The 11,815-nt window shown below is 46.8% G+C and overlaps 1 protein-coding gene across 3 annotated transcripts in view; it reads right to left on the reverse strand.

Annotated features, from left to right (window-relative positions):
* MLLT1 (MLLT1 super elongation complex subunit) overlaps positions 1-11,596 on the reverse strand; it is a 29,590-nt gene extending 17,994 nt beyond the window's left edge. For all 3 annotated transcript variants that reach the window (XR_006181656.1, XM_042887543.1, XM_042887542.1), the window contains exons 1-3: positions 11,506-11,596; positions 8,500-8,680; positions 5,637-5,719 (exon numbers count right to left, since the gene is read on the reverse strand). Coding sequence is in view for 2 of the 3 variants with exons in the window: in XM_042887543.1 (XP_042743477.1) it covers positions 5,637-5,719; positions 8,500-8,680; positions 11,506-11,517 (276 nt within the window). In the remaining variant the exon portion in view is untranslated. The remainder of the gene's footprint in view (positions 1-5,636; positions 5,720-8,499; positions 8,681-11,505) is intronic.
* Positions 11,597-11,815: the final 219 nt, after the last annotated feature.

The raw sequence follows: 11,815 nt of genomic DNA on the forward strand, positions 1-11,815 counted from the left end.
ATCCAGTTCACGTCTACCCTTAAACCTCAGCTGGGAGAGGCAAAGCAGACAGGTGTGCCATCGCATTAGGGCCCAGCCAGTGCCAAACTGCACATGTGAGCACTGCCTGCCCCACCACCGACCCCCAAACCTGAGCCTGTTAGGCTTTATTTTCACTACTTCCAGCTTCCTGCCTGCACTGACAGCTGCTGCAGTTCTGACCGGTGGAGTCGCTTTGTTTTCCTTTCGAGTTCTGAAGCAATGGGTTAAAGTTCTTCTGGCACTGTTGGTAAGAGCAGGAATTTTTCAAAGTCTTTTGTTAAAATTTCCTCCTCCTGTTTTGCAGGCAGGGTGTGCCCTTTGCCACCAAACACAAATCGAAAGGATTTCGCTGGTAGCGTGCGCATACAGTTCATAAATCACTTTTAGAAAGCCATAAAACAAAATTATCTACCGAAATCTAGCACACCAAGGAAGCAGCCTCAATGGTTATTCAGTAACCATAACATCCAGCAGCACTTCCCTTCTGCCACACATCCAGCCCAACGGGGGCCATTCAGCTGGACCTGGTTGGTAATGCCATCTAAACGAGCCCTGCTTCCTCGCCCCCCACCCAACCTCAGGACTGCCCTGCATCCTGCTGCAGACTTGCAGTGAACAGGGCAATATACACTTCTAAAGCAAGCAGCCTTATGTTACACCCTGCTCACACGGCGCCCTGATCTTTGCTGAGACTCTCCAGGGTTTAGTAAAATAACTGAACAGCATTTTGCAGCAGCTTCTGTTCAAAGTCTTTTGCTTTCTTTGAATGTGAAATAAACGGTCTCTGCTCAAATAGAAGCATTCCATCATCTCTCCCAAACCCACAACACGATGCTGGCTGCTGCTCGACAACGCTCCCTTGCCAGGCACTGCCTGCCACCTCTCCATCAGACACAGCCACAGCACAGGTCTTCCATCCAGGGCAGAGGGAAGGACAGCTATGGATAACGTGTATGGATTTAGGACAGAAACAAGCAAAAAAAGATTCACTGCTCAGCAGCACACTGAGCACTGCGGGTTTGGTAGTCAGGTCATACAGAACAGACCTCAAAAATGTGATCAACAAATGCTTGCACTTACAGCACAGACAACATTCAGTTTTACTCCCTGCACAACTTTCAGAACAGCAAGCAAACAGCGAGAGGTGAAACGCAGCCTTCGCACACCTGCACAGATCCTGGAACCAGAATGGCCCACGAACACAGCCATCTGCTGGGTAAAACAAATGCCCTGCATCAATACACACCTTCCTTAGGAGCACTTCTCCAGCTAACACAGCTCATCCTTAGCTCAGCTGCTCTTTGGTTTCACCCCTCCTGCCACACGTACCCACACACAGCGTCCTCACTGAGTTCCAACTTGAAAGACAGGATCATTAGTGCATCATTTATGTAACACTTCTATAACTACTGCAGAAAGGGGCAAAACGTACGTTTTTATTTTGAACCTCACTGGAAGATTCAAACTGATGCCTTCTTCACATCCCTCCCTTTTCACCTACATCATGTGTACTGCGCTCTGTAAATACTGGAAGCCTTTTATCTCTTATAATGAAATTGGGAGGCACTGTCTTAATACAACACCATGTCCACGCTGCATTAGGACAGCCTGCCTTACATCAGAATAACATGAAGGTACAGAACTGACCTATTTCATTAGGATCAAAAATGTAACTGAAGCTGAAGTCATACCTGCACTACTACAGCCTCCAGATTAAAGTGTGTGCCACTGCAAGACACGGATCTGGAGACAAAGATGCCAAGAAAGAAGAATCACTGCTGAAACGGGGAGGGGAAGATTATTAGAAAAACAGCCCACATTCGTTGTACCCAGTTTGTATTGATTCAAGCACCAGAAGCCACTTGCAGCAGCCCTCGTTACAGGAAGGAACACAAAGGACTTAAAAATAGAAATAACACACTAACAGTTTCAGTCCCAAAGTTCCCAGATGATCCAGTATCATTAGTCAACAGCATTTCCAGAAGCTTTATTATTTAACCTGCTGAGCTCCTGACATTTATTGTTCAGGTTCAGCTGCGGGGCTTCAGCTGCCAGCAGCACCGAGTGGGACTGCAGAGCTCCCAGCATCGGCTCCTGGGCTCTCCAAAAGCCAACACGAGCCCTTCATGTTTATAGCAATATTCAAAATATGCATATTCTGTGATTCGGAGGACACGACTGAGAGAACTCCTCATGAAGAGCTACATGACAGCACAGAACAAGGGCACGCCAACAAGGCAAAGGCATAACTGTGTTTATGCAGGACAAGAGCTGGCTCCCGAGGATTTCTTAATGCTCTGTTGGCACTTCTCTGTCTGATGGGGAGGAATCAAAAGCCCCAGTGGGACCAAGAGCACCACTGAGCTCCAAAGAACTCCGGGCAGGCACAGAAAGGTCTCTGCCCAGAGGAACTGGTGGGCAGCTTCATGCAGCCATGCCTAGAAAAATCCCTGATGAGATTCATTAAAAACACACTGAAGCCATTCTTCGTAAACCAGCTCCTTAGCAGTGAGCAGGCCCATTTTCATCAGCCAAAGCAAAGAGCACGCTGGCTCTGACAGCCACTATTTATCATCCCAGTAACAAATTAGAACGCAGAAAGGAAACTGCTAAGAAAGGAGGCTTCAACTGGGGAAAAAAGTTCCAGCCAACCATGGCAGAGATCAGCCTTCCAAGATTACTCCACTCCCGCTTCAAATCCTTTTCCCTCTCACCTTTACAAAGCCAAAACATGCATCGATAAACAAATCCCAAAGCCTTTAACAGCTCTTGTTTCAACAGAGAGGATACACTTCAATCAACAAGTGCTAGAATGTAGGGAGCATATGGCCACAAAGAGCCACCCCGCTCATCCCGGGCAGCCAGCTCCAAAACTCCCCTTTTATCCCATCCCCAAATTAATCCATAATACCCCCGTGCAGAGACTGACTCAAGGATGAGTCCCAAACGCTGCAAAGTGCTGCCATCAATTCAGAACAATATGTGCTCCCCACGTAACAGCTGATCCCCGCCAGTGTCAACAGGTTTACAGAGATCAGAGTGAACATATGGTCGTTCAGTATAAATACTTATTTGTTTGGTGCTTGAATGTCACATTCTTCAACGAAGGAGAAAATCAGACTGCGTTCTAAGCCTTCACCATTCATCCTTCTCTTCTTACCCACATGTTTCAACTTCTACTGCATCCCAGCCTTTGCATTTCTGTCTTTCACCTCTTACATTTCCTTGGAAATAACCACAGAACTCTTCATATTTGGGACAGTCTCAGCACTGAACACCCAACAAGCCCGAATCTCCTCAGTGGGCAGCTTCTGAATTTCCAGCACCCATACGGGCCAAACTTGGCCTCCAAATGGGCAGAAAATACAACATAAAGATGGAAAAATCACTGCTAAGCAATAAAAGCAAATTTAAAATGACTTCAGCATAGCTCACACGTCTCAAGCTTGCAGCTGAGCCTGGAAACAGGTCTCTGCTCAAATAAAGCACTGGAAGACTGCAGCTCCCACGTTCTTCCTCAAACACTGCTGACAGAACCCTCCATCAGTCAATGAAACAACTTACAGTGAACAAGAACTTCTCCACAACACACGCACCTTCGCAGTGTTTCTGATGAGCATTTCACAACTAACAGTTTTTCTACTTATTTCTCGTGCTTCTGAAGACTGAACTGCCAAAAGCCAACCACCTTCTCCCAAATTAAATGCTACTTCCATTGTTTCCACCAAGGACAGACGCTGCTCTTACCCTTATGTATAAAAGCCATCACGTCCCTGATGCTACAAAGAACAACTATGAGGTGATGTGTTAACAGGAGCAATGAGAAGTGATGATCCTGGTGGGTGCAAAACCAAGCTATGCTCAAATAAGCTGCCAGCTCTGTGTTCTGTGAGGAGCATGTAAGGAATGGAGAGAAAGAAAGCATACAGATGGAGACAATGCAAACAAGGGCAGCTACAAGGAGATACAGGAGAGGCAGAAATGAGAGAGGAGGATCTGAGAAGTGAAAGAAAGCCACAGGAGACAGGCATGAGAACAGACTGGGTGAAGAAAGGAAGAGAAAAAGGCAGAACAAAATATCTCACCCATAGCAATGGGTAACAGGGATTACAATGCAATGGGTACAGCAATTAGCACAGGGAAGCTCAGATGTTTTGGTCAGGAATGTAAAGGCAGATTTTGAACCTGAAGTGAGGCAAAGTCAAACACAGAGAGGCAAAGAGTTTCCTGATTGCCAACCAAAACCTCAGAGATGCCAACAGAAATCAAACTGCTTCTAAGCTTTCCAGGTGAGGGCGTTTTTTTGGTGTTCTTTTTTGTTTGCTTTTTGGTTTTGAGCATTCAAGTCAGTTTTCAGTGCTTAGCAATAGAGCTGTTCTACCAACAGCTTTCATCCCCTATCCTTGCACTGCCCCATCCACCCACCCAAAACCAAGCTGTAAGCAAAGAATTCTTGTCCCAGTTCCTCAGTCTCATTATTTGGCATATTACTAAAATCACATTGAAAGTAAGGCAAATCAATGTGGCAAGTGAAAAAAAAAAAAAAACCAACCCTAAACTGCTGATGATTCAAAAATGATACCACCAGGAGAACAGTGTGCTCAGTTAGGGTAAGAAGGGAAAAACAGCCACGTTTGTGGGAGGTGCAGTGGAAAAGATGCTGAAGCTCAATAGAATTAGGTCATAACAAATGGTCCTCTGCACAGCCAACCTGGGGTCATGTGCTTAGTGCTGAAGGGGTGGGGGGACAGCACACATTACTGAGGTACCTTCAAGCTTTAACGTTTCACTTATCGAAGTGCCCTCCCAGGAATAATAAGCAGAACGTTTTCCCTCCCCCCTTTTCTTTTTTTGAAGTAGTAATCAAAACCAGAAAGATTCTGTATCCCTGCTTAACAAAACAATTCAACTGAAACTGAGTTAATACAAATGCAAGTGTCCAAATCTCTGTTTTCATAACCTTCTTCAAGTCATGTCGCACGTGACCTCTGTGGTAAGACTTAAAGCAAGTAATAAATCCCAAATTTTAACACTCATTTGTTGGCAGCGCATCTTAAGATTTAAACCGTTTTGTGTTTTCTTTTTTGGAAGAGCACTGGATCAAAATGACAGCATTTTTAACACAGCTTTAAATACCTGTTCCACAAATGCAAGTCTTTGACTCAAGCCCACGTAAATTTTATACCTATGCAGCTATTAAAATAAACCCTGCAAAAAATTAATTAATTTTGAAATATACTGCCAGCCAACACAGCAATTCCAAACGTTTAAGAGTCAGTGTTTTACACTGATTTACTTACACATTTGCAAAACATATTTTAAATGAGTTTAATGTTATCCATGGGAGAGAAGGCTGCCACAAGTGCCACAATATCTGTGCAGAATCTCCTGGGCCATCACGCTGTCCTGATATCACCTTTCTATACAATCCCATTTCTGCCAAAAGCTTTCTTTTGAAGTCTGGCAGGAGGTTCCAACTCCCAGTTAAATTCTATTTATTAGAGTAATAAAAAACACACACATAAAACAGTCACATAATTTAGAGTCTTTCTGTCAGGCAGTTTCAGTCTCTGGCACAGCTCAAAACAATTACAAGACCAGAAATCAGATTCTACCTTATTTCTGAAGTACACTTCAATGGGCATAATGAAGCCTGCGTAGCCAGACTCCTCCACTTTGTACGGGGGCTCCTTGCACACTGAAAAGAGAATACACAAACGTTAACTCGGAATACAATGCCTCTTCATCTGAGCCAAAAACAAGTTGTAAGATGAGAAACGTGGCTCTGACAACCGATGGCTTCGTTAAAACAGTGATCTTTGTGGAGGAAAAAGCACCACCGCAATGAGATGCTGCCCACGGGCTCAGTGAAGGGCATGAAAATCTGTGATTAGCTCCCCCCATAGAAAGGAAATATAAAACACACTGTGCCAGAGTCTCAGTAAGGCTCTCCCCCCTCCTCTTTGCCGTGATACAATTACATCCCTGTGCTGCTCCATCAGAGCCACCGTGAAAAAAGTGCAGTGCTTCAAAAGGTGAACAGCACAGAAAGGAAAATTTACTTGGATGCCAACATTTATTCCTCAAGACAGGATAACGTGCAACCAGGGTTGCTGGTTCTTCCCTTTGGAGTGCTCTCCTGCAGTGCTTCATCTTCATAATTACGTAACAGCCACACTTGGAGCTGCTTCATCCAAGCCCTGTAACAAACCTGAAGGGCACACAAACACTGCTGTGTAATTTCGTATGTGTGGAAACAGAGGGAGGTGAAACAGTTTGCTGCTGCCTGCTGCAGGAATACAGATGGCAGAAGTTAATCACTTTAAGAAATTAATCTAGGTGCTTCCTGCTCCTCGTTCCACTACCTGTTGTGTTTTCATGTCACTAAATCCTCCCTATCACCTACTGCTGTATTTGTGCTTAGTGAGAGGCAGCTTAAAGGCTTCTAGGATCACTTGGCCACGGCACAGCTATACATAGCAACTGCCAGCAGAAACATGAGACCGACACAGAAATTCTCCCTCTCAGGAACCGGATGCACTTGCACACAATTCATGCACTACAATACGTGTAAATCAAGTCAATAAAGTAATTAGGGGAGTTTGGTGTGAGTCTTCTGACTTTCTCTAAAGAACTGCAAGTAGTATGATTAGGAAGCAGTACCTCAAACCTAAAAAGCACAGCAATTTTCTTGTAGCACAGATACGTTATTCCCAGCTCTAAGAACCATCATAAAGGTGCCAGTAAGCAGTACTGAAAATTCAACTGCAGGGAAAATAGAACCTATCTAGAAATACTCAACCTAGAACCACTTGAATTTCTGCATAGGAGCCCTACCACTCGTGGAAAAAAAGCACAAAATCCAAACACAGTGTCAGCACGGAGTCAGGAATCTTAAGACCATTTACCAAGCAGCCTTCGTTCCTTTTCCACCCTATCCTAAGAAATTAAACCTGACACAGCAGCAATCTGCCCCTAGCACAAGCCCACCCTCACCACCAGATTTTGCTTCAAGTAAGGGAGAGCCACCAGAAGAAACCTCTCCAATCTACGTAAGCAAGCTTAAGAAAGCACTTAAACCCTAAGAGAAGAGAAAAACTCTCTTTAAAGGTAGATGACACAGCAACCCGCTGAGCAAAGACAATGTGCCATCCCAGTACAGTTGTTTGTAATAATGTAATTACACTGGATGACAAGAACTGTAGCACAGCAGATTGTAATTTCTGTTCTACAAATTAGCTCCCAGCTCAGTATTGCACTGCCTTATCATACATCAGTTTTACTACGTCAGTTTGAAGGAGATATTATTAACATCCACACTAAATTCACATCCCTGGGAGCTGAAAACCTCGCGGTTGCTTTCTGTTGTGGACTCTCACAAATAAATGGTGCAGGGGGCAGCCCCAACACATCCTGCATGACCAGCAGTCTTCCAAAAAAGTATCTGAGAGAATGTGCATTACAAAGTAATTTATAGCAGTACTGCTAAGCAGTCAGCACTCCTGGTAACACTACATAATAACAGCATGCAGTTACACAATCTCAAATAGATCTAAGGCCCTGCTGCTGCCAAGAAGGGCAATTCCTGCTCCTCCACCACGCATTCCAGCTGCCCCACGACAATAAGGTTCATGTTGCTGCACACTCAGAGCAAAGAAATGATCCAGCAGAAAACAGCACTGCAATTTTTGTAGTGTTATTCCGTCGTGCAGCTTCCCAACCTTGCAGACTGCACCAGCGCTTACAGAAAATACATTACTGAATATCCTGAGCTGGAAAGGATCCCCAGGTAAATCCAACCCCTGGCTCCACACAGGACCAACCCAAATCCATCCTCTATGACTGACGCAGTGCTGCACAACCACCACCCAGGCTCTGGCAGCTTGGGGCCATGCCCACTGCCCCTGGGCAGCCTGTTCCATCACCACCATCCTCTGGTGCAGAACCTTTCCCTAACCCCCACTGGAACCCCCTCCCACCCAACACAGCTCCATGCCGTTCCCTCATGCCCTGTTGCTGTCACGGAGATCAGTGCTTCCCCTCCCCTCTCTGCTCTGGGCTGAACAAACCCTGGGACCAGCACAGAAGTCTCCCTGCTGCAGCACATACACCAGTCCCCTATCTGAGGGCCTCTCACCCATCACACACTTCCAGCTTTTGTTGGCTGATATTAACAAACCAAACCCGCCTTTCCCATTTGGTAACACGGATCACCTTCTGCTGTCACACACTGCTGCCTGGGAGGAGAAAGCACCTCACCTCCAAACCTTCCATCATGAGAAAGGTCTCATTCTTTCTCCCTCACCTTCCTCAAATAAAGATGGTTAAGGTGAAGTTAAGACTCAAGTGCAAGGAAGACATACTTTGTTCCTCTTCAAGAGGAGATTTTACAGCAATATGACAGTACAGGACAGTCTAAACTGCACAGTGCTATTTCACACAGAAGACCTGAAATCCCATCTTCAAAACGCGACTCACCTCGCTTGGGTTTCGGGAAGCTCTCATGCAGCCTGAAGACCACCTTCTCCACGAAGTGCTGGATGTCACACTGCTCCGGGCCGCGCACAAACACCATCCAGTCATGGGTGAACCCCTCCGTTGTGGGCTTCTTCCGCAGCTGGGCTCGGTGCCCCAGCTCCAATTTGACTTGAACCGTGCACTGTTTGAGGACAGAGGTCAGAACGTAAGCAAACCACACATCAATGCTGAGCCCCCAGACTGAAGATGCTGGATAACAACTGCACAACAGCCTCCACAGGGAGATTAGTCTCATTCTGACAACTACAGTTATCAACCAGAAAAGGTTTTATAAAAATAGCTCCAAGCATCTCTTTGTACCTAATTTTTTCCCTAATATTAGCATTGCAGAGAAAAGGGCTTTAGAGGAGGGGTAGGTTTATCTGCCTCACTTATCAACTACAGTGTCAGCAAAGTCCTCACTGCAGAACTGCGTTTATTTCTAGAAAGTCAGAGATAGAAACTGATGTTCACAGCACTAACAAAGCCATAATGGGAAAAATCAGGTCACAAATTGGTGCCTGATGGTATTTTCAAGACTCTGTAATTCATTGGAACACAGCTATGATCCTGGGTTCTTTTAAATAATTGTATTAACTGACTTTCAAAGTCAACATGTACCATGCCTGCACAATACCCAACGCTAAAATGACCTAATTCTGATGTGTAGTCCTGAATTCTAATCATAGAATAACAGAGGTGTATTCAGTATCACAAAGTAACAAAATAAATAAAAATTAAAAATCTCCTTAAACATCCTAAAAAACAGATTTAGACATTACAAAGATCCACATCTTCTTTCAGACCTCGTGGTCAGAAGAAAGCAATGAATTAAAAAGATATAATAGGGAAAAGCCAATGTGATTCAGACACAAGTTAAAGGAAGCACATCTTAGGGCACGATTGCTAGAGATGGAATCACACCCACGGTACCTGACTGCTTATTAGGCTAATTTTATGTGTATGTTATCCAAACCAAACCAGCAGCACAGCCATCTCAAATTAACCACTACCATATTCAACAACTGGAAGTTTATGAAAAATAAGCGGGCTGCTTTTCAGTCCTTATGCCATTCTTCACCTAAGACTTGAAAATAAATGCACTGCCAGCTCTCAGTGAGGAAAGGCAACCAAATTTGTCACTACAAGCAAACACAGACCCAACCTGAGGGCATGATGTCAAATGCTGAGCAGCAAAAAGGAAAAGCTTCCCGAGCTCCAGACAAACGCTCGGCAAAAGTATTACCCACGTTTTCCTACCGAGGAACTGCAGCAGAAAACACAACCATGATAAATGCTCAAAGACCATTTTGCGTGTCCAACCTAACCTGACATTTTATCAGAAAGTAATTTTCAGAGCATCGTTAATACTTTCTGAAAAAGCCTTTCAGTCACTTCATCTCAGTGTTTTCTGTTCCTTTGTACAAAGATCACACGGGAAGCCTACAGAGCACCGGGCATCAAAGCTCCATCTCCCAAATCACAGTTCAGTTCTAATTTCAACTATAAACCTTAACACAGTCTTTCAGGCAATTATCCTCACAGTAAAACAGCTTCGGCTGCCATCAATCCAAAGACTCAGAGGCAAACTCATGTAATTAATTGCTTCACCTGCTTTACTAACACATTCCTTCAGATTGCTGTCCTCTGCAAGCTCTCCTGGCAAGCCATTTTCCTCTTTTGTGCTTTAGGGCTTATCTACGCTGGCTCCATCTCACTCCCGCGCTAAAATGATGCTGCGTGGCTGTCTGCTCCCCTGTGCCATGTTAAGGAATGAGATGAAGGCAAGGTGCTTCACTCAAACCACGGTGATCTTTCCCCTCATGGATGAGCACTATATGGAGAGGTGCCCTAAAGCCCTGGCCCACTGGGGAAGGTGCCCACAGGCACGCCCTATACCTGGGGCACGTCGCGCTGTTCGGGCATCAAGTGATCTACTCTGTTTTGCAGCTTCACCTTATGGAATCTGTAATTCCCCTTTAAATTCTGTGACTGCTGCCAGTTCCTACCCCCCTCCAGCGCAGTGCAAATGGCTGTCACTCCACACTATTTGCCTTCCTAGCTGAAACGGCTGAGAAATTTTAGCTGAGAAACAGATGGGACTATGTGGAAGAGAAAAAAATTAAACATGAAAGAACTGCTTAGCAGAGAGTGAAAGTTGTACTCGCGATACTCCTCACATATCGGTCCAATTAACAACCCTTCTGAATTAAGCCAGAAGTTGAAACACATTTGAAAATAACACCTCTCATAACAAACACCCGAAGTCTCTCTGCTAAAAACAGCGCATATCTTTTATTTTTTCTTTTCCCCCCAAGCATGTCTCTCGACAAAGGGAAACCAGGATCCCATTAAACGATTTGTAATAATACAAAAGGAGTCTGCTTTTCCACTTAATAAACGCTCTGTAGCGCGCTCTGCTATTTGTTTGATGCGCTAATTGCCTGAAAGCCATGACCAGGCTCCATCCGGCCTCCTCGGGGTTATTATTCGCAGTATAGCGGGCCCTACCTCGGGCCGGGCCGACCTGCCTGCAGCCTCGCACACAAAAGGCCTTTGCAGGGCGCCCAGGTGAACTTCCAGCCCCCGCTCCTACCGCTGAGGCCCTGCAGAGCTACTGGGGCGGCGTGAACCCCCCTCCCAAATGCCTTCACGGCATTGGGAAAGGGTGAGGGGAGCAGGGCCGGCACCACCCCCCCAGTGAGCCCGGGCAGGAATGTGCGGGAAGCGCGGCTGCCACCCCCCGCCGAGGGCGAGGCTGCGGCGCGGCCGCCCAGGAAGGGGCGAGAGCTCGGCCCCCCCACCCACAAAAGAAGATGGAGGGGAAATGGGGGAGCTACCTCAGCCAGGGGAGGGGGGATCTCAGTCTCTCCTCATTAAAGGGGCCCCGCCCCCCTATTCTATTGGGGGAGGGGGGTCATGCGGGGTGGCGGCACTGAGGGCGGCGTGGGGTCCCGCTCCCCTCACCTGATTGTCCATGGCTGAGTGCAGCGCCGCGGGCCCCGCTCACTCGCTCGCTCGCTCGCTGCCGCCGCGGCGGTTCTTCTGGACGGTCGACGGGGGGGGGGGGGGGGCGGTTTTTTTTCCCCCCCCCGGGGCCCCCCCCCCCCCGCCCCCCCCCCGGCCGCCGCGGGGGGGGGGCGGCCGGGCGGGGGGCGGGGGGGGGGGGGGTCCTCTTTTTCCGCCCCCACTTTCTCCCCCGCCTTACAAGCGAAGCCGCTCTCCGCTCCGTTTCCCCCCACCCCCCTCCCCAACTGCCGCCGCCTCGGCCGCCGCC

The sequence above is a fragment of the Lagopus leucura genome, unplaced genomic scaffold (assembly GCF_019238085.1).
Source record: "Lagopus leucura isolate 7727_CA_CO unplaced genomic scaffold, USGS_WTPT01 Super-Scaffold_100091, whole genome shotgun sequence".
NCBI classification, from domain to species: domain Eukaryota; kingdom Metazoa; phylum Chordata; class Aves; order Galliformes; family Phasianidae; genus Lagopus; species Lagopus leucura.